This window comes from Temnothorax longispinosus, chromosome 4 (genome assembly GCF_030848805.1).
Source record: "Temnothorax longispinosus isolate EJ_2023e chromosome 4, Tlon_JGU_v1, whole genome shotgun sequence".
NCBI classification, from domain to species: domain Eukaryota; kingdom Metazoa; phylum Arthropoda; class Insecta; order Hymenoptera; family Formicidae; genus Temnothorax; species Temnothorax longispinosus.
The window spans coordinates 11,675,991-11,700,402 of NC_092361.1; the positions used below are offsets into that span (position 1 = coordinate 11,675,991).

Below are 24,412 nucleotides of genomic sequence, written 5' to 3' on the forward strand. Positions count from 1 at the left end.
GAGCTGGATTCATCAGAGCTAGCGAACCAGAAACAGGTTAAATTCAAAGAAGGGATCAATGTCACGTATAGATTAGTTCTTAAACTAAATAAAGATAATGTCCAGACAAAGAGAGGTAAGAATAGATTTAAAATATGGAAAATAGCGACAAGGGAACAAGTTTTCCCGAAAGATATCTTAATGCTATCGCACACACGCTATTTGTAAATTTGATAACTGTACTAATGCAAACCTTTGTTTAGAAGGAATTAATAAACTTACCAAGGAAACAGGACTATCGGCAGAAATCGACCAGAGAGGATCGAAATTTGTCGGGGTAATCACGGACTGGGGAGATAGCATCCCAGAGCTATGGGAGGCGATGGACGACCATGACGATGTCATTAGAATTGCAAGGATGTACAGGAAAAAGTGGGACAAGGAAAAGAAGATCCTGACGGAAGAGGATACAGGAAATTTAATAATTACGTTCACGGGCGACAAAGTCCGTAAAAGCATGGATATGTTTGGACGTAGAACGGCGATAAAAATTAGACCGTTCATAGCATCGGTCAAACAATGTTTTAAGTGTTTCAGATTCGGCCACATTAAAGCTCTGTGTAAAAGTGAAGAGAGATGTATAATATGTGGAGATCTGGCTCACGGAAACTGCACGAGAGAAACAAAATGTAGAAATTGTGGAGGTAACCACAGATCTACATGGAGAAAGTGCATAGAATATGAAAAGAATAAAAACATAAATCTAGCTATGGGACTGAATAACGTATCACGTATGGAAGCAGAAAGGATACTGGCAGGCAAGGAACAAGATAAAATACAAGAACAAACATACAATAGATATGAAACACCGACTCAATGGCCAAAACTTACTCAACCAAGACAAGAGATGGAAGGAAGATGGGAGCACCCACACACATCTAGAAGAGTAATAACATATGAAGAAGATAGGAAGAAAACAAGTTCATATAAAGACAAACTAACGACGCAGAAGAATAAACAAGATAATTATTATAAACAATTTGACAATAGAAGAGAAGAAATTACAAAAGACAAGAGAGGACTAGCCCTCCAAAAAGTGGAAAGACAACCAGAAGGCTGGGACAAGGAGACATCAGAGGAAGAATCGGAGAATATTTCAGAGGAAGCAAGCCAAGACCAAAGACAAGAAAAAATATATACTTCGGTAGGAATGAACGATGATGTCGTTACAAACCTAGCTGCGAAATTAATACATTATGCACAACAAAATTTGGAATTTAGGAGAACTATATTGGAAATGATCCAAGAATTAGAATCGAAGGAACAAGAAATAAGGAAGCAAGGAGTTAATTATAAAGTCAAACAAGATTTAACACGGAAGAAAAAGGAATTAGAACTAGAGGAAAAGATGCAAAAACAAAGAATGATAATTAGCGATATGAAGAGGAATTTTAAAAGAAAACAAGAGCAACAGATAGAGCGTGTAGAAGCCCGTTTGGACTCTGCACAGCGCTATTAAAATGTGGACAAATTCAATTTAAGAATTATTAATTGGAACTGTAGAGGATTTCATGGTAAGAAAAATGAGATAATAAAAAGAGCACAAGAATATGATATAATTATTTTCACAGAAACAAAGTGTAATAAAAATAATATTTATATACCAGGTTTTAAATCTTATAGTAAATTAAGTAGAGGTAATAGTGGAGGAGTTACTATTAGTATCAAAGAAAATATAGAGTTTGAAATCATAAATGGTTGGCAAAAAATAAATGATATTTTTGATATTATAGGTATAAGAACTATTAATACAAAAGAAAGATTTAATATTGTTGCAATATATAAAAGACCAGGAGAAATAACAGATAGGGTCTGGAAGGACATATTTAAATTTGAGACAAAAAATTTAGAGACAATATTCGCAGGTGATTTTAATGCTCATCATACATTATGGAATTGTTACGATATGGATAAACAAGGAGAATACTTATATGAAAACATGTATGATAACGATTTTATATGTGTCAATTTAAATACATTAACAAGAATGGGAGCAATAGGACAGCGCTCAAATAATTTAGATTTGTTTTTTGCTTCATCCAAAATATATGACAATATTGAATACGAACAAATCAACGATACTTGGGATTCAGATCATCACCCAGTAATATTACGGTTAACAACTGAAGTAGAGAGTTATAGGAAGAAAACGAATAAATTTTCGACTAAAAAAACTAGATGGAGTGAGTTTAATTATACAATGAATCAAATAATCCAGGACAACATGGAAGAATACAAAGAAACTTTATTTGGAAATAAGGTCAACAGGGAAAAGAAATATTCAACTTTTATCAAGATAATTAAATCAACTGTTAAAAGCATCACGGAAGATGGAAGAGTAACAACAGAGGAACAGAAAAAAAGAAGAACAGAAGAAAAACCCAGAGGAAGAAAAGTTCAATGGTGGGATGCAGACTGTGATGAGGCAATAACAAGAAGACAAAGAGCGTTAAAAAATTTCAAGAAGAAGAAAGATCTTCATTCATTAGTAGAATATAATAAGAGAAAAGCGGAAGCAAAGAAGATTATAAACTCAAAGAAAAGGGAAAGCTTTGATAATTTTTGTGCATCAATCAACAGATTCACGAGCCAGACATATGTTTGGAATAAAATGAGAATTTTCAAAAATGTGAAAAAGAAGATAAACTGGAACAGCTGGAAAAATAAAAACAGAGAAGAAGAAATAAGAAAAGAAATTGATAAATTAGCACCACCAAGTGTTCAAGTAGAAATGGTAGATCAAGAAGGAAGTGACAATACTGAAGACAGCTTAGAAGATAAATTTACAAGAGAAGAGCTAAAAAGAGCATTGCAAATGATAAAAAAAAATTCGGCACCAGGAAGAGACGGAATAGAATATAGTATGCTGAAAGACCTAACTGAAGAAATGGAGGAGGTACTGCTTGACATATGTAATGAAGTGTGGACTACTGATTGGTTCCCGGAAGACTGGAGGAAATATCAAACGATGTTTATAGACAAGGCTGGAAAAGAAAAAGTCAGACCAATTGCACTATCATCTTGTGTAGGAAAGATCATGGAGAGAATGGTGAATGAGAGAATGGTTTGGTGAGCGAAACGAAATAACAAGCTTGCTAGGGACCAGAATGGATTTAGGAGAGGCAGGTCATGTGCAGAAAATTTGGTCAGGTTAACAACAGATATAAGGAACGGTATTTATACAAATCAATATGTTCTAGCAGCCTTTTTAGACGTTTCATCAGCATATGATAATGTAATTTATAGTATATTAATGGCAATATTAAAGAAACTTAAATGTCCAGTAAATATTAAAAAGTTTATACGTAAATGGGGTTGTATTATAGAGATACGGAATTTATTATTAACGGACAAGAATCCGAACATAGAAGAGTTTATAGAGGTTTACCGCAGGGAGCAGTACTTAGTCCTTTGCTATATGCGTTATATACATATAATGTAACTAATAAAGAACAAGTAGAATATGAGTCAGTACAATTTGCAGATGATATAGCAGCATATGTCAAAGGACATAATAGAGACAATAATAAACGCATATTAGAAAAGGCTGTGAATAGTATTAATGAACAACTAATGGAGTTAGGACTCCAATTAGAACCAAAGAAAACAGTATTAATACAATTCTCAAGACATGGCGGTTACAATAATACTTATATAGAATTAAAAAATACTAAGATATATGCACTAACAGAAACGAAATTTTTAGGAATTTGGCTAGATAGTAAACTTGAATTTATGAAACAGGTTCAAGAAGTAAAAGGTAAAGTTAGCAAAACAAATTCGTTAATGGTGTATTTGAATAAAAAATCTAAAGGTATGGAAGTTAACACAGCTCTAATGTTATATAAAAGCTTGATTAGATCAATAACGGATTATGGGAATTTTGTATATTTCCCAAAAAGGCAGATCAAAAATTAAAAATGGAAAGAACACAGTATCTAGGAATCCGTATAGCGTTAGGATATGGAAATAGCACACCAAATAATGTGATCATAGCGGAAGCTAAAGTAACTTTACTCAGGGATAGAGCAGAACTATTAGCTAGAAATTTCCTAAGTAAGATTAGTATATACGGAGAAGAGGATCTATGTACAAAAATAGAGGAGTTAGTACAAAATGAAGACTATACTAGATATAGACAACCATTACACCAAAGAAGTATTATAGGAGAGGCATGGAGAAGAATAAAATGGTGTAGAATGAAGATGGGAGCTAGAAGAAAATTTGAAATATTCGATATGGAATATGATATGGTTACACAAAAAATAGACATAGATTTAAGTACCGGATATTTTCGGAAGAGAAAGGGAGTGACGGATGCTCAACTAATGGAAAAAATCAAAAATACTCATGGCTTGGAAGAAGGATTCACCATAATATACACGGATGGATCTAAGAAGAAAGGTGGCAAGTCATTGGGCGCGAGTTTGGTGATAGAGGAGCAGGAAGAGGCATACAACATTAGTATATCGAAGAATTGTTCTACGTTCACCGCAGAAGCAATAGCAATCAAGGCTGCCTTAGAAATTATGGAAAATGAAGCCGACAACAGACCAAGGGATATAGCAATCCTATCAGATGCCAAAGCAGTATTACAAGCAATTAATAATAATCATCTAAGTGTATATAAAAACAGATATATTAGTGAAATTAGAGAGAGACATTACAGACTCTCTAAAGAAAAAAAGAAGAGGATCGTCTACGTGTGGATACCATCACATGTGGGGATAAGTGGCAATGAGATGGCGGATAAATTAGCGAAGGAAGCGACAGAAGAGGAAGAAGATGAATTTATAGAAGTTCCATTTCTGGATTTTCGACAAGGATTCAGACAGGAAATTTGGAATAAAACACAAGATTCCATAGTTAAGGATGCAAGTTATAAAGGCATCTATTATTTTCAAAACTTCTATAAAAGAAAAAGGAAAAAACCATGGTTTCATGGGATGAATGAAGAAAGATATTTTATAACGCTAATTAATCGACTGAGGAGTAATCACTACAACGTCAACGAGTCACTGGCAAGAAAGGGGTATATAGAGGACGCCAGGTGCGATTGTGGCAGCGAGTGCGAGAGTATTGATCACGTGCTGTGGAGATGTAACAGGTATGACGAGGAGAGGGAGATACTAGACAGGGACCTTAGACGGAGAGGAATAAATGAAGAAATAGACATCACAAGGACGCTCAGGAGAAAGGAATGGATCACTATTAGGAGTATATATAATTATATAAAAAGGATAGGAAAGATCATTTAATTAAGAAGACAATCACAATCCGGGTCAAGCATCGTTGTGTCGTATGGTTCCGGGGTGGGACCGAAGGCACTAAGTTTCTCTCAACCGAGAGAACAAACTCCAAAAAAAAAAATCGCGTTTGCGCGTAATACCGTGGTCTCTCATTGTTAAATATTACTAACAAGGGAACGGTCGGAAGTGTCCCTACTCGATTTGGATGCGCTTCGGATATGTTGTTGAGCATCAACAAATATTAGACACGTATTTTTTTTTGCGGCGTATTTCGACGTTTAGGGGTTGAAACAACCTCTTAAAAATAACGACCGATTTGGATGCGCTTTGGATATGTTGTCGAGCATCAAAAAACATTAGACACGGGTTTTTTTTAGCTGCGTATCTCGACGTTTCGGGTTTGAAACAACCCTTTGAAAATAACGGATTTTACAGTTTTTAGCGAATATCTTCGAAAATATAAGGCGTAACGACAAAACATTTGTACGAAATGTTTATGGCTTTTTGTGCTCTTTACAATGGCGTAATCCGATTTTTGAAATTTGTCACATTTTTTAATTTAACCCTACCCTTACCTATTATTTTTGCCAAATATAACAATTTTTCCAACGCAAATTTTAGAGCGTCAAATGCCAAATACATCCATATGTATTTTTATTATGATACCATTATTAGATTTTTGGCAAGACGAGATGATATGTGGTATAGGCGTTGCGCTGTAGGTAGGTGTTGCGTTATTTCTGTTCAGTTGCGCCGTACGGTTAAAAATTTCCATTTCAACTCCGGGACAACTGAAAGCGCTGATGCGAAGGTCAGCACTAGGCACTGACAGCGAGGAGTTAACGCTATTTCGATAGCGTTAGCACGAAAATAAATAAGCAGGAAGGTTAAATGGAGTATAAGGGAAAAGCCTTCGCGCGTTTTGAAGGAAGGCACGGACGGACGGCAGATAGATTTGAGTCGCTGAGCGAGAAGTACATAACGTAATTTGGACAGAGAGAATCATAGGTGCGTGCGAGATATATAGATATAGAGAGATAGATCGGTCGAAAAGCCTTACGGTAAAGTAACGAGGGAATGTTTCCGGACTATATGTATATTTATAAAAATAAAGGACTGTCGTTATATTGAATCACAAGATCGTACATATATATCTATATATCGAGTGCCATTTCTTATGGAATATCAAGGTGTCATGGAGTTCCTCGATGATCGATTGCTACTGTGAATATCGGAGTGCCGCGTCCGCGTTGCTTTTCTTTACCTGAAACAAACAAATGCAATAAGATGATTAATATAAAGATTCAATATTTTTTTATTGGAAAAACGATTAACTTACCAATATTCTTCTTCTTCTTCTTCAAAATCGTCCTCCATTTCAAATAGTCGACGTAAGCCGAAAAATTGTTATATTTGGCAAAAATAATAGGTGGGGGTGGGGTTAAATTAAAAAATGTGACAAATTTGAAAAATCTGATTATGCCATTGTAAAGAGCACAAAAAGCAATAAACATTTCGTACAAATGTTTTGTCGTTACGCCTTATATTTTCGAAGATATTCGCTAAAAACTGTAAAATCCGTTATTTTCAAGGGGTTGTTTCAACCCCGAAACGTCGAGATACGCAGCTAAAAAAAAACCCGTGTCTAATGTTTTTTGATGCTCGACAACATATCCAAAGCGCATCCAAATCGGTCGTTATTTTTAAGAGGTTGTTTCAACCCCTAAACGTCGAGATACGCCGCAAAAAAAAAATACGTGTCTAATATTTGTTGATGCTCAACAACATATCCAAAGCGCATCCAAATCGGGTAGGGACACTTCCGACTGTTCCCTTGTAAGTCGAGTTGTAAGTACGATCGTTTAATTCCGAATTTCGGTCGCGTCGCGCAAGGATCGAAGTGCCACGAAATTAGGATGTATGTGTCACATAAGAATCACAACATGGCACATAACCGCACTAAACTCCGTTGGTCACGTGGGCACCATAAGCCGCGTTTACAGTATTAATGGCGAGTTCACACAACATACAGATTTCGATATAATTGCAAAAACGACTCCGCCCCGGGGCCGACTTCGCCCCGGTCTCCCCTACTCGAATTATCCGGATACCCGCGGAACTGGTCCAGATCCGTATACACGGGCGAACGGACGGGAACCCGAGTATCTTTTTTTTTTATGTCGGACTTTTACCGACTAAAACCCCACCGGGTGTCCACCTCTGCGCTTAACAGGGAGGTGACGGGAACTAACTATTGTACCCGAGTATCTGGATATCCGTTTCTTTTTCCGAGCTCTAAGTTATAATACTTTAAAATTGTACTTTAGGAATAATTACATATTTTTTAAGCATGTATATTAATTAATTATTTTTATTTAGAATATTTTTAACGTCCTCTATATGAATTCGCCATTCACACGAATATATTTTTCGAAACTTCGAAGCTTTGAAGCTTCGAATATCGAAACCTTCGAAGCAAATCACCAGCCCTAATACAAGAGACATGACAATGTCTCAAGCCCCAGACACAATGCGAGGCGATAGTGATAGCGATAGCAACAGCGACAAAATTTTCAACCTATCGGAAGCCATGTATCAGTGCTGTACCTTTGTCAGCAAGCTATCGCATTGTGTAAGAGGCTTCACGCTAAGTGCGCACCAGCGATACAGGCAGTGAAACAGAAAGTGTCTATATGTATATCTGAAGTATCAAGATGAGCAAAAGCATGATTGTCACATCTACAAAATAGTAAGCAGATGAAAGGACCCCGCCATAATCATACGTTTTTTGGGTTTCAGTGAAATAAGCTGAAACTTTGGATTTAACTAGTTTATGTGATACTGATCACAAAGGTCACAAAGGCAATATTCATAAAAATCAACCGTTTAGATGTTGTCATCGTTCAAAAGTCAAAATAAGGTGTTATTTCAATACTATTGTAGGATAGTGGATTTTGGTGAAATTGACTGAAACTTTGGAAATAGATAATTTATGTGATGCTGATCAAAAATCATCATAAGCATGATCCCCAAAAATTAACCTTTTGGCCTCCATGAGCCGTTGCCCTTAATAATAACTATAGTATAACAGCAACATCACCAGGCCTATTGTGCAACTAAAAGTATTTGAGTAAGTGTGTGTGTGTGTGTGTGTGTGTGTGTGTGTGTGTGTGTGTGTGTGTGTGTGCGTGCGTGCGTGCGTGCGTGCGCGTGCGCGTGAGCGTGTGCGTGCGTGCATGCGTTTTTTTTAATTTTAAATTTGCATACTTTCAAAAAACATCGAAGAAAAAATCTAGTGGATCAGAAACTTGCACATTGCTTTCGTATCATTTTATTTCGCTCATAAAGCTTTCTCTATGAGGAAGCCATACCATTTTATGTTAATAATTATGTTGCTCTACTTTAAAAACAAGCTAGCTTTGAATAGGAACAATGCTAACAATCCGTAATTATGAGGAAGCAATGTGCAAGTTTCTAACTTGCACACTTTTTAATTTTTAATTTATTAATTTGCGAATTAAAAAGATAAAAGTCCTCGGCAGAAGCAGAGAGCGCTCTGAACTCTATCATCCTACTCGCGTGATAATGCGCGTTATGCGCGAGGAAGAATACTGAATACCCTGGCGTTACTTTTATACCTTTTCGGAATGTCGATCCAGTGAGTGAGGGCTGGTGCGAGGGGAGGGGGAGGGCGATTGGGTCATTGGAGGCTCCCATTGGACCCTCATAGGAAGGGGCTCCTCATAGGATGAAAAAAAAAAAAATGAGGGAGAAAAAGATTGGCCACCTCGGTCTGACTCCTCTTGACTATTACTTTTGCATGGGTAATGATGATACCAGCGATACTGTAATTTTCAAGCTCCATAACTTGAAAAATACTTAATAAAAAATACTTTATTATAGTGTTTTGAAAAGCTCTTGAGATAAGCTACAAGAATATGCAATAAAAAATTGAGATTTTTATTTAAAAATTTCAAAGTAGGGGGGAGACCAGGGCGGAGTCGTCACTACAATTATCTCGAAATCTGTATGTTGGGTGAACTCGCCATTAATATTGTAAACACTACTTATGGTGCCCACGTGACCAACGGAGTTTAGTGAGATTATATGCCATGTTGTGATTTTCATTAAGGGAAACGTGTTTTTGGAGGTCAAAAGTAAAATTTTTTGCGCGTCGAAAATTTTAAATATTTTAAATATTATTTTTTCTCCGAATCTCGAGATAAGTGATTCTGAAGAGTAATCCATGCTGAACACGAATCCAGTAAATTTTTTTTTATTTTTGTTGATTTCTAATATTTCATGAGCGATCAAACTAAGTCTGTCCGAGCTGAAGTCGTCACCAAGCCATATCATGGAGGCTTTGGGCGAAAATTAAAGTCAAAGAAGCAGCAGTGGTCGGATTCCGGCGAGGACTTGAATAATATGTGCTGCGTGTGCTTAGAGATGACAGAATAGAGCCGAAGGGAAACAGTGTATTTCGTGCGAGCGTAGGGCATAAGTGTGTGCGCTTTTCTTGTAATTATTTTCCGCTATCGTGTTTTTAATTAATGTTTCCATTTTTCTATTAAAAAATAATTTATAAAATGTCTCCTATCATTTTTCATGATCGGAATTATGAATTTTCATTTAAAATTCAGTCTGAGAATAGAGTGACGACTCTGCCCCGGCAATTTTAATATTTCAATTTTTGCACTTTTGTTGTTTTCACTCTATACCAGTTGAACAAAGCGACCTAGACCAAAAATGTTCTTATAAATTTTGTAGCCAAGGGTTCACTCTTTACAACGGTATACCACATTTTACTAAAATTATTTGTTGTTAAAAATCGGCACCGAAAAAATAGTGACGACTTCGCCCCGGTCTCCCCTAATCTTTACATAATCTTTACGTAACGACAACACTCTTCAAGGTCATACTAATATTGCTATGTAATGTGTTACTTGAAACCTTACAACTTTTGTCTAAAACATTTTTTTGAAAATGCATAGTTTTCGTAAAATTTAAGGATTTCCATACTTTTGCCAAATCCTGTATATAAATTGTTGGTTTTATCTTCCGGTAAAATATTGCATCTGCATGTATCTGTAATTGCTTTGCAATATTACATTGCAACTTGCAATATTGCAACATTAATGCAATGCAACTGCAAGTTTGGCTGTATGGATTTTTAAAAATGACGTTTTTATTCTTTTTTTATTTTTTGTTGTTTTTGAAGAAAGTAATTTTAAACTATTTTATTAATATAAATTAATATATTTTTATTAAATAATTTATATAAATAAAAAATACATATTTATATAAATAAGAAATGCAATTTAAATAATTAAATATATAAATTCCGTATAACACCATATGTAAATCCAACCTCCACGCGATACACCTTGCGTAATGCTAATTTCGGCAGTACTGTAACTTTTAAGTTCTATATCTCGAAAAGTACTTAATGAAAAAATACTTTACTATAGTATTTTGAAAAACTCTTAAGGTAAACTACATGAATATATAATAACAAATAATTTTAAATTTGTAATAAAAAAAATTCTAAGGTAATCTTTACGTGACTTTGACAACACTATTCAACTTTATATTAATATTTCCATGTAACGTGTCACTTAAAACCCCACAACTTTTATATATAATATTTTTTTCGAAAATGCGTAGGTTTCGTAAAATTAGGGGTTTCGACACTTTTTATACGCTCTGTATATTCTATATGTCAAATTCAAGAAACATTCTTTGAGAAAAGAAATTTGAAGTTAATATGTCATGATTTTTTCTGTTTATTACTTATAGGTCTTAGTGGTTTAACTACGACATCAGTACAAGGTAGTATCGTACACGGTACACCGGCGCAGCCACCAGCCACACCTTTAGATTTAAGTCCACTTAGACATCATAGATCACCTGCCACTACTCCTGTAAGTTACTCTCCCAGCAATAGTCCAGCATTGGATATGATACAAGAAGAACATCCTGTAGAAATATCAAGGGTATGTAATACTTTAATAAATATGCGGAGTAATTTATTTTAGACATCTATCTTAAATATTTTTAAAACAGTACATTTAACAAAGAAAAGTTTTAAACTAGAAAAAGAAACTCCAAAAAAGAACCGGATTTCCGGGTATCCGAATACCTGCCCGCTCACCCGATACCCGTTGTATACGGTATATGGAATAGGTTCCGCGAGTACCGGGATAATTCGGGTACTCGTACTATGCTGGTACCCGCACAATGCAGCTACCCGTCTCGATGCGGATTGCAGAATAATAAAACATAAATTCTCACACGCTTCAAAAATTATATATAAAATATATGGAAAAATGCTTTTATTAAATTTTGTAGTTTTTTTATAATTTAGTTTAACAGAATAGAATAGAGGGTAAATGTTTACAATTAGGGCCTGACCTCCGATGACCTTGACCTTGACATATGTTGTCAAGGTCACGGGTGTCGCGCGCGCGCGCGACACCCGTGTACAAGTCTGTTTGCGATTGATTCGCGTTCGAACGGAGTCTTACATAAAAGTCAAGGCGCACAACCTCCGCGCAACATTGGTTAGATGACGCGCTTTAAAATAGTTTTCAAATGTTTAAAGTTACATTATGTATTACACGGTTACACTTGAGTGTTCAACTGTTTAAAGCTCGTCATCTAACCCATGTAAGTATTCTCTGCTTTAACAAAAAGACTTCAATTTATCAACAATTTACTGCTTTAAATGTTGTGTTTTGGTAAAGCAGCGACTTTCTCGCGAAATAAAGTATTCTCTGCTTTAAAGAAAAACGTAATATTAGTCGTTTATGCCTCTCAGTACTTAAAATAACTGCTATATTTTCGAAACTTTTTTGTTTATAACTTTTTAATAAGAAGCGACCCCCGACTAAAACCTTTTGAAGGTCACTCAGGAGGGTGACCTTGACAACATATGTCAAGGTCAAGGTCATCGGAGGTCAGGCCCTAATTGTAAACATTTACCGAATAGAGTATAATCAAATAATCAAAGAAGTAAATAAGCTAATTGTTAGAAGGACCAAAATCCATGGTCGAAAAAAGCATTTTGATGATTCTGACCAAAATCAACGGCCGTATTGTCATGACGATTATAATGATAGCCAGTATATAGGGTTGATTAAGTGGATCCTATAGTGGCAGTCGTTACCGACATTTAGTTAAATACATACAACTTTTAATTGGCTTTACGGAATTGCAAAACTCTTTTACGAAATTAAAGTACGCACAAAAATGAAGAGCGCTATAGTCGATTTTATATCAAAAACGCAAAAAATTGAAATTTTGGGCACACAGAACTGTCACTGACGACAATATTTGCTTAATACAAAAATACTGCAGTTTATATATACAAAATTAGATACAGGCGCTGTAGGGAAAACATGTAAGAACAATATCGTGCAATTAAAACTAAGATTAAAAGCCTGAAAAAAAAGTTGCATGCTTTTAACTTTTATGCAAAAGCACATGCAGGTTGATAGAATAAGCAATATTGGGTGTAGCACAGTATAACCAGTATGTTCACTCTCTGTCGGCACCTTTGATCTATTGGTTTCCGATTTTCCGCCATGTTTTTTGGTGGACCATTGACGTATCAACGGTTAAAAAGCCCCGGGTTATACTTACAAGTAACACTACCCAAATGTCATACGCCGATTTTTTTGAAACTGTGCACACATGTAGAACTTCGAAAAATATTTGTGTCGTGTTTTTTAATTTTTGCTTATGAAGCGTTTAGAGTAGAAACTACCCCCGAAATATTAACCTTTTCAATTTTCTGTATAACAATCCTTTAGGCCATGTACGTCAATTTTTTGTAAAAATATAGATCAGAAAACCCTGAAACTCCTAGAGATAGTATTTTGGTGCAAAAACTATTCGGAATAACGTACATAGAGTTGAGAAGGTTAATATTTTGAGGGTATATATATATATATATAGTCCCTATTATATATATATATATACTCTTAAAACGCTTTATGACCAAAAATAAAAAAATACGACACAAATATTTTTCGAAGTTCTACATGTGTACACAGTTTCAAAACAATCGGCGTGTCACACTTGAGTAGTGTTATTTGTTAAATGTGCAAAAGAACTGTGTACATTATTCACTCTTATTAGGAATGGCCTAGGTAGAAATACAAAAAAAATTATAGAAATAAAAGTGATTAATGAAATTGCTGGAATAGCAATGTTTCGATGAATTGCTCGAATGCTAATTATATTTGAAATAACTATTATAAATTATGAGATTAAAGTGGAAATTATAAAAATTTAAAATAGTCCGATTATTATTTGTCGTTAAAGATTTTATATGTGGTAAAGTTTAATTAAAATTAATAATGCAAAGCAATATAATTTTTTAATTTAAACTTATATTTATTGTCTATGCAGCGGTATTTGTTAAATACATTTACATGTATACATTTTATGTATTTACATATACGGCGGTATTCATTCGTGTCTCCAAATAATCATTTTATTTGGGTTATTGGATGATCGAAAATTATGATTTATAAATTTTAACGTGTAATATAACCGCATTCTAAAAAATAATTTTTTCAAGTATAAATGTGGGAAACTGCTGCATGGGTGCTTAAATGTTGTTAGTTCAGCCTCTGTTAATAATTTTTGTATAACATTTTTTTGTAAAACAATATTTTGAAAGTGCTCATTCAAAATCGCTTCCAACGAGCACACGTAAAAAATAAAATTATCATGTGGCAATTTTAAATTCCTGAAATTTGAATTTTGATTTCGGTATGCCTAAAAAAAAAAAAAATTGTCGAATTCAAATTCTACGTGATCGATACTGTATCCTTCGCAAATTGTGCATGAATGTTTCTTTAAACATTTACGAATCAAAAAACCGCATATATAACGAATTGAATTTTTTTTTCAACTAAATCGAACTTTTGATAATCAACATCATGCGGCATAAATTAATTAAAAAGTCCGTTTTTACTTTTTTTTTCAATTTCTTTGATTTCATCTTGATTCCATCTGTTTAGGTCTAACCAGATATTGTTAAAATCATTCTCGCAGTTTTCGTTCCCCGTATTAAAGAAATTGTGAAACAGTAATTTTTTGAATGCTTGAATGAACGCCACGGCAGGAGGGTTCGAACAGTTTCCTTCTAAACGAATTTTTCCAAAAGTTTTCCATAGGATCTTGATCTAATCTCTTTGTTTGCACAGAATCAAATCCTTTTTCTTTGAGGCATTCCCATAATTGCAGCACGCCTGAAATAATAACTTTCCAGCTAGGGATAAACTTCATTTGATTTGTCATGTTTTGACCATCGTGATTAATAATTATTAATGAATCAAAAAACTCTAAACATTCTTTTTCGAAAACGTGTGAGCGTGCAATTTTTCTCCCTTATATTTCGTGGTAGAATTTAATACGTCAAAAAGTTTATCCATCTTGTCTATGAAAGTTACCGTTCCAATTGCCTCAGGTGATATTTTCTCAAAATGCATATTTGTACTTATACCTGCCACTACAGATTGACTAAGAAGCTGAGTAGCTAATCGAGTTTTCATTTTTTGGAATGGACCTGGATTTACATGAAAGTTAGTTAATTTCGGTGCCAACTTGAACCGCATTACTTTATCGAGCTTATAAAATTGACTTACGTACTCTATCTAGCAAAAAATTGGCCAAACATGAAAGTATATTTTAAAAACATATTTCGCGTTGCCTTCATCAAAGGCGGCACATATCGAATAGGAAAAATATCTTGCGGTCGTTTAGCGTAAAATATGGGGTATCAAGCGTAATTCTTAATTCATTTTTTTTTTTAATTTAATTTAATTTATTGCGATGCATAGTAGTGGATACAGTTAGAGTATAATGAGTGCACGCAAATGGTAAGGCATCAACAAATTGTTGTTTCTATGCCTACCAGTGGAGACAGTGTGAGTTGACATAATACTAAATACTAAATATATAATATAATATAGAAACAATAAATAATACAGAAATAATGGATTCGCTCGCACACATTTGCGAGCTGCTTATTTTTAGGACCCATATATCACACACTACGGCAGCAACTGTTAAACCAATATTTTGCAATTGAAAAATACATTGAGCGAGTAATTGTTTGAGAACTGCAGTTGAACAAGCTGTATTCGAAAGTTCGTAGGTTGTTTCTAATCACCAAAAATACTTCTTGCAATAAAGACGCATGAAAATTTTGCTGGTTGAAATTGCTTTTCATTGCCACTATCATGAAAACCGACAAATTCATCAGTCTTTGTAATATAATATAAATGACATTTTAATGACATTTCATCAAAGCATATTACGTAAATTTTTTCAGACTTTTGCATAGTTGCAATGGTCAGTAAATTGAACACGTTTTGATTTATGCCGTTCGTAATAGAAATATTAACTCCCGTGTAGAAATTTTTCCTAGGCTGTAACCGGGCCCTGAAAGGGCTTCCTTACTTTATTTGAGGCCCATGTATGGACGCCCACCTTGGCCCCATTTCGGAATGTCACGCTTTTTTATCTAGGGCCCTTATTGCTTTCCGAACTTGGGCCAATGTTGGCTTCATAAGTCGAGCCTATACCCGAGTAAAAATTTCAAAAAAAATTATTTATTTTAAATTTTATTATTATTTTTTAACTGAATTTGTTTCTTAAGATGCAATCTATGACTATAAATATTTTCTCGTATTTTCTCGTATCTGAAAAAAACACTTACCTTGGTGGGATCGAACTCGGGACCTCTGGATCGTGAGCCAACTGCCTTACGTGGTAGACTACTTATTAATTTGATGTGTTATATATAATATACATATGGCAACCAGCGCAAATATATAATTTTTCAAAAATTATCTTAAGAAACAAATTCAGTTTAAAAAGAGTAATAAAATTTTGAATTGGATATATAATATATTTCCAAAAAGGCTTTATATGGGCTATAACTAGGAAATCCTACATTAAGGAAATCTTAAAGTCGTCTGTAATACCGACATCTGTTTTGCACAGATATCTTTTTTTTGGCTTTACGGATTTAAAAATCCTTCTCCAAAGTTGATTCTCCACGTGATTTTATACCGAGAATAAAAATAATTTTAGGAACTGCATATAACAATGCGTCAACTTGCAAAAACGCTTTATATAAAAATTCTACAATGTATTGATACCGTTGTCAGAATTAGGTTTAGACTCTAAACAAAAAAGTTATCTGTGAAAAATGCAATATAACCTATAACCTTGTCTATCCTTGTCTATTATCATTGTCTATACAAGGACAGATATATGGAATTTGGTCGGTAATACAGACGGCTTTAGGATCCCCTTAAACTGTCCTGGAAGGAAATTCGTGACCAAACTGGGCTCTGTACGTGCTACAACTAGGAAATCCTACATTAAACTGTCTTGGGAGAAAAATCATGACCAAACTGGGCCCTGTATGGGCTACAACTAGGAAATCCTACATTAAACTGTCTTGGGAGAAAAATTGTGACCAAACTGGGCCCTGTATGGGCTATAACTAGGAAATCCTACATTAAATTGTCTTAGGAGAAAAATCGTGACCAAACTGGGCCCTGCATGGGCTATAGTTAGACATGCCCAAATTAAAAACAAAAACTAGGTCCTAAATGGGTTTGAGTTTGACAAGCCCTTATTTTGGATGCCTTAGTAAAGCCCATACGGGGCCAGCATTGAATATAGGATGCCCGGATAAATTTCTACTCGGGAGCTCTCATTCTATTGAGTTGTTCTACTTGGCAAATAAAATATCGATGACAAAGACCTGTACGCTCTTGGCCCTTTAAAATACAAATTCATGCACAATTGTTTAAATTGTAGGGAATAACTCCGACCTCGGGCTTGTTTCTTGTCAGATAATACTTGTTCTCTTACGAACATTGCTATTTGCGGTGGCAAAAATTTTTCACAGGCCTCCAAAAATTGATCTTTGGTTACATGTGCCATTTCTTTATTATTTCATGCAAAGCAGCTTTCTTTTTTGTTATCATTCTATTTTCTTTTTTTAGCATTCTAATTTCTGCTTGTGCCTTTAATTTTCTCGGAGTATGAGCAGACAAATCGTTCGTGGTTTGAGTAACTTTATGAATACTTTGATTCAGTAGCGGTTGGACTCCTTTGTGGTCCTTAACACCACTGGACCCTGCGGTAACTGCAATGTTAGGATCTGCCATACTGCTGTTTGCTGAAAGGACGATGATATAAGGCTGAAGATAATTGGCGATGATGTTAACTGGTTCCAAGTCGACATTGTATTCCGCTTGTACATCATGCTCTGCAGAAAGCTGCAACCTTTCTTCCTCTTCCACCGAATGAGTGGTTTGTCAAATGCCAGATGAAGTGTTAGTTTTTACATTTGCACAATTCTGAAATCAGATTTCATAAAGAAGATCACGTCTATCAGGATCAAACCGCTGTTTACATGCAGAATTGTTACAAAGATAATGGCAGTGACAGTCTTAAAACTAAAAATAAATGATAAATTTAATTCATTTTTCTTTCCATTATTTGACAAACACCATTCATGGTCAATTCCAGAGTGGAAGAAAAATGAATTAACTTCATCAGCTGTAGCATATTTATTAACTCAATTCTTTTACTCTTTAATTGACCATTTCTTTACTTACGTTATTCCGATTATTTTCTAAGTTTTCATCCAAATTGAGAGTTGGTTGAGCCAAAGGAAGCAAACGGTTTTTTAAATTATTTGCATACATTCGGTTCTCAAAGTGGTGGCTGCAAATTCTATTGCTGGAATACACATGTTCTGGTGTGTGTTTTTTTTAAGATCCTCTCGACGACACGCAATTGCCTACTGTTTTAACCTAAAATTATTAAACTTTTGTATTACAATTTATATTATTCATGATTTAAAGGAAAAAATTGCCCTGTAACATGTGTGTACAAAGTCTTGACATGTACAAATTTTTCGTCATCTTTAGGGAAAGTAAAGAAATAGAAATTTGAGTTCTTGCTCGTATTTTGACAGTCTCGAACGCTGCAAATTTTTTAACTTCTGTTTTTATTTATTTTGGCGACACATTGATTAACGAATTTTTAATTTTTGCGATACCACCGAAAATTTGACCGCTGTGGCGTCACACCGACTTTGCACTACCACATATACAAAAATCCTCTGATTGGTGGCACCATAAAAAATGACGATGCGCAGTACGGATCGGCGTAAACCACAAGAAAGGATTGAGTGAACATACTGGTTATACTGTGCGTGTAGCAAGAGATGGCGCAGCAATCGGACAAGGACAAATGTATAAATATCTCATTAGACAAGGATATAGATAACATAGAAAATAGAAAAAGGATTAGAAATGTTGATATTATCAACATCGTCGGAGTTCGGCCTTCGCTATAAGATTCCCTTGAAGTCTTTACTGCTAATTAGGTTTTTTCAGAAATTAATTTATGAAAAAATTTATAAAAATGCACTTGCTAGCATTATTTGTAAATAAGCTTATGTTACAAATTTTATACAATTCTTAATATTTTTTATTTTTCTTATAACTTCTTTACAAATATGTTAATCTAATATATTTAAGTAAATTTTGTGAGAAATAAAATATAAAAATTAAAATTACTTAAGATCAATATTTATTTCATTATTTGCTTAAGCAGATTTTTTATTATTCTATTTTTTTTAGAAAATTTCTTCTTTAACTGTAAATGTATAGTGATGAGATTTAATTCGGTCCCTTAACTGTGATCATTGACATACTTATTTAATCGCCAAATATAATATATTGGATTGATAATGAGAAGAAACCGAATTAAATCCCGTTATTGTATATTATAATCATATGTTATATAAAATTGTTGATTTCTTATAGAATTAATAAAAAGAACAAAATAATGTCTTACTTTTGTAGAAGTTCAAAATTTTATTTAAATATTGTGTTTTAATATAATTCTGTTATAATCATTTTAATATAACTTAATATAATTTGGTAATTATGCATAAAAAGACCTCACCTGCCAATGACCTTGACCTTGACATATGTTGTCAAGCAGCGACTTCTCGCGAAATAAAGTATTCTCTGCTTTAAATGTAACAAAAAAACTTCAATTTATCAACAATTTACTGCTTTAAATGTTGTGTTTTGGTAAAGCAGCAACTTTCACGCGAAACGAGATATTCTGTACTTAAAAAAAAAAAAGACGTAATATTGGTCGTTTATGTCTCTCAATACTGAAAATAGCTGCTTTTTTTTCGAAACTTTTTTTGTTAATAACTTTTTAACGAATAACGACCGCCGGCTAAAAACTTCTAAAGGTCACTCAGGAGGGTGACCTTGACAACATATGTCAAGGTCAAGGTCATTGGCAGGTGAGGTCTTTTTATGCATAATTACCTATAATTTTATTGAGTTAAATTTAACTTAAAGAAAAACATTAATATTTAATATTTCTTTATATCAATATATAATAATAGCCAGTAAGTATCGATGATTTTCTTGTTTCTTTTTCTTAGAAAAAAAGAAAGTAACGGTTAAAAAATTTGTAATATGCTGTAGTACCGCATAATCTTACTTGAAATGTTTAATTTTTAATTTTGATATTTGTTTACAGGTACCACCACAAATTTCAGTAACAGATGTTCTTGGAGGACAAGTGACGTTAATTAGTTGCTCGCCATCTCCATCTCCATCGCCAGATTCACTTGAAGATGCATTACCTCATTACAACACTCTTCCGAGTTTTATTATTTCAGAGCCGTGCGATCCTTTGAGACCTAGTATAACACGCGGTATCGGTAGACCGCACAATACGATACCTACCGAAGTCGAGGTTCCTTTATCCGATGAGTCAAGCAGATTAAATTCCGAAACTATATTAGGTCGTGTCAAACAAATAATAGATGCGAGAGCGCCACCGAAAGGTTTTATATTTTCAAGAGAGGAAGTGGAAGGTAGTGGACTTAGTTTAGAATATCCCGGTGGCGTACAAATTGAACTTAGGGTATGCGAATCGGAGGAAAGAGAAGCGAAGGGAATAAAGATGCGTAGGATTAGTGGGGACCAATTGCAATATAGTCAACTTTGTCAGCAATTGATTTCATGTATTACTGTTTGACGACAACCAGCATGTAATATAATATGTTTTTATACATTACGTTACATTCCTAGTGTAACATACACTATTCATCACAGTATTGCACACGTTGCATATACACAAATGGTATTTTTAAATTACCTTCATTCTTCATACATATAATAACATTACTGTGTTATTATATTCGTGTAACATTCAATGTATTATACGTTTTTTAGTGTTTGTTTCGAGAGATAAGATAAGAGCCATCTTATTTATAATATAAAATTGTAAATAGGGAAATATATTAGTTGTATATTTATATCTTCTGAAACATTGAAATATTATATTATATGCATGTTTAATAATTTCCAAAAAACAAACAGTCTATATTTTCTTTATATTTTAACTATAGCAGATGTTGTGTAAACTCATCAAGTACTGAAAAATTTCAATGAAAAATTTATTCATGATTATGGAATTAATAATAGCACCCAGTGTAGATGCAAAGAAATGACTTACTGATTCGTCCAGTCTATTTGCATGAATTCAATACATATACTGACTGAGTGCTATTTATGTTTTTTATTTTGTTCATAATATTTTTTTATCAAATATATTTTTAATGTTAGAGACATATACATAGATAAAATTTCAAGTTTTTTAATTTGTATTACTTTGAACTATTTGTAAACTTAATTATATAAGGAAATGGGAAATGAGAATATTGTAATTTGTACTAGACAAATATTAACAAACACAGTTCTCTTTCTTTGTGCCACATACAATTTATGAACAGATCTATAACATAAAATGACCTTACTGTAAATAGTTACGTTGTGGCGAGATGTCATTATTTACATGAAACAAAAATAAATGACAAAATATACATTAAACTGCGTTGTATATATTACAGTAAAAACGTAAAATTCAGTACTTGTATACACTTACTAGTAAATGTTTACATTAAAATGTTAAAGAAGGTAATAAAAAAATAAACATGTTTTCTATTACTAGTAATTATATACATTTACTAAAACGATTCAGTGTGTGTTAAAACATACTGATATAATTTGCGAATTGTAAATCTCATTAACAAGTGGATTGATTGGATTGCGTGCAACGTGATATATTTTACTTAATTGAAATAAAAGAACAAAAGTAATTCTTGTTTAAACGTCCAAACTACTTTTTAGCGATTTTTTCCGTTAAGAAGTAATATAGATGTTTTAAAAAATGATAATTAGTTGATGAGATTTGATGAATATGAATGAAAAATAATCTTATATCGTAATTGGTTCAGTTTCATGATTATTGTTTTTGAGCATGGTCAGACATTGTCATGAAGCAGTATGTAGTAGTGACTGTTTAGTGATCTACTAGTGGTGCTATCCGCTATGAAATATTATGCATAAGACAGGTTACATTAATTAATAGACTATCAATAGACGCTATATTATATTGTTTTATGACAATACTCAACCACATATCTCAACAATAACAGTCATCAAATTGAACCAGTAGCAACTCAGATAGCAACGTGTCTGCATTGTTGCTGGCATGTTGCCGATAACATAGTATGTGTTGCTATCAGAATTGTGGCAACTGAGTCCCCATTTGTCAGCAAGTTGATGTCTGATTCAAAATTCGAGCTGTTACTGTCATGTTGCTGTAATAATTCATAGGATCACACAATGCTGTTGCTGTCATATTGTTAGCAACGCGAAGTAAATTTGATGCTGCTTTCTTTCCGACAAATTGCTGGCAATACATATATCCAATGTTGCCTGTGTGTTGCTTCAAATATTAAATTACTCGAAATTAATTTAAGCAAATGTACGGAAAGTTGCCAGCATCATAAGCAATCACAGGTTTGCGCGATTTTGTTGAGACACGCTTTGCTATCTGGGAATATAAGACTCTCCTCATCCATATTCATCGCATCTTTTCTCCAACTGATTACTTCTTTATATATATATATATATATAAACATCGATACTATTTTTTAGTAAAGAAGATATTAAAAAATAAAACAACAGTCAAAATCGCTTTTGAAGCATTCCAGAAATTCAAATTTCTATGCGTGGATATAAATGCACTTATATCATGTTCGGAAAAGTGTATCTGCAAGCGTTTATATTGATTAATAAAATTTATTTTAAGCAGTTACTATCGTTTTTTAAATTTCATTGAAAAGTTCACTATTTTTTATATGCAACAACTTAATAAGATAATAACTTATCATAAAACTAAACACAAAAAATAATTGTTTATAAAATAAATATTTTTACGTTATTTAAAATATGGTTTTTATTTATTTCAGCATAGTAAACTATAATTACACTTTGAATTATATGTTGTTTGAATATATTTTTGCTAAATTAGAATAACAAGTGTATTTGCTAGTAAAGATATCAGTTTTCTAGTTTTTTTATTGGTAAAGTTAATATATAAGCTTATTGTAAGTGTATACAACTACTGATTTCATACTTTTACTATGACATATACAGAGTGTCCCAAAATTCGCGCATGTGGCGTACAAGACGTGATTCTTTATAATAAAAAAAACAATCAAATTACAAGGAAAACGCCGTAATCGGTCAGGACCGGATCTTGATTGCCTATATTGTATATATATATGGGCAGATCCATTACTTTTCGACCAAAAGTTGCGGGGGTGGGTCACCGATTTTGATGTCGATTTTTTCCTCGAAAGTACACTAGAAAAGGAGATAATCCTGAAAATTTGAGCCCGATTCGATCAAATCCGGCCGCTGGAGAATTTTTTGAATTTTGAAAAAAGTCGATTTTTCAGTCATTTTCAAAAATTTATATCTCAGCTTCTATATAACTTAGAGACTCGTTTGAGGCCGCATTCTTTTCTGTAAACCCTCTACTTTTAAGGAAAAAACTGGTCATTGGTTTACATTCAAGTCCGGCTTCACGGCGAGCTGCTAACTAAACCACTGTTTTAGAGAAATTTTGCCTATTTTTGAAATGCTGTCATATCTACAGTTTTCGAAGTAGAGGGTTGATCAGCAGCTGATATTTTTTGTTCAGGTATACTCTGAAGAAATCTACCCACTTTTTACTTGATTGCTTCTATTTCGTTAAGTTATGGCCATCTAAAGCCGATCGATTTTCGAAAAATCGCCATTTTCAGATAGCCAGAACTTTTTTCTTTCAACTCGAAATTCTTTGAAATTTTCAGGGAATATACTTCATTATATCCTTAAACAACCCTGAAAATTTCAATTTTGGAATAGAAGTGGTTTCCGAGTTATGAAGTTTTTAAAATGTCAACTTTTCGATTTAATATGACATTTTTTATGGTTTTATCATCAATTTTGTAAATTTAATGTAAATAATTGATATTTTTCGGAAAATATATTCGAAAATAAGGAGCAAAACGGATTGTTTGAGAAAATTGAGGGAAAAAATTATTATTTTTTATTTTAATTTATTTGTTTAAAATTTTTAAAAAGTAAATATTTATTTATTTCTTTTAATAATATGTTGAATACAAATTTCCAAAGTATTTGAGAACTATCATGTCATGTTTAGCAAATTATACTTTGCTCATAATTTACCGCGTCTATTGAAAAAAAAAAAAATAAATTAAATTAAATTAAATTAGATTTTTCAATAGACTGGCGGTAAATTATGAGCAAAGTATAATTTGCTAAACATGACATGATAGTTCTCAAATACTTTGGAAATTTGTATTCAACATATTATTAAAAGAAATAAACAAATATTTACTTTTTAAAAATTTTAAACAAATAAATTAAAATAAAAAATATTAATTTTTTCCCTCAATTTTCTCAAACAATCCGTTTTGCTCCTTATTTTCGAATATATTTTCCGAAAAATATCAATTTTATTTACATTAAATTTACAAAATTAATGATAAAACCACAAAAAATGTCATATTAAATCGAAAAGTTGACATTTTAAAAATTTTATAACTCGGAAACCACTTCTATTCCAAAAATGAAATTTTCAGGGTTGTTTAAGGATATAATGAAGTATATTCCCTGAAAATTTCAAAG

At 33.2% G+C, this 24,412-nt stretch overlaps 1 protein-coding gene across 5 annotated transcripts in view; it reads left to right on the top strand.

Moving 5' to 3' along the window:
• Window positions 1-22,529, top strand: part of LOC139812158 (serine/threonine-protein kinase SIK3) — a 245,452-nt gene extending 222,923 nt beyond the window's left edge. For all 5 annotated transcript variants that reach the window (XM_071776791.1, XM_071776792.1, XM_071776793.1 and 2 more), the window contains 2 exons: window positions 11,085-11,281; window positions 19,899-22,529. In XM_071776791.1, the coding sequence (XP_071632892.1) occupies window positions 11,085-11,281; window positions 19,899-20,402 (701 nt within the window). In that variant the 3' untranslated portion in view covers window positions 20,403-22,529. The remainder of the gene's footprint in view (window positions 1-11,084; window positions 11,282-19,898) is intronic.
• The last annotated feature ends 1,883 nt before the right edge of the window (window positions 22,530-24,412 follow it).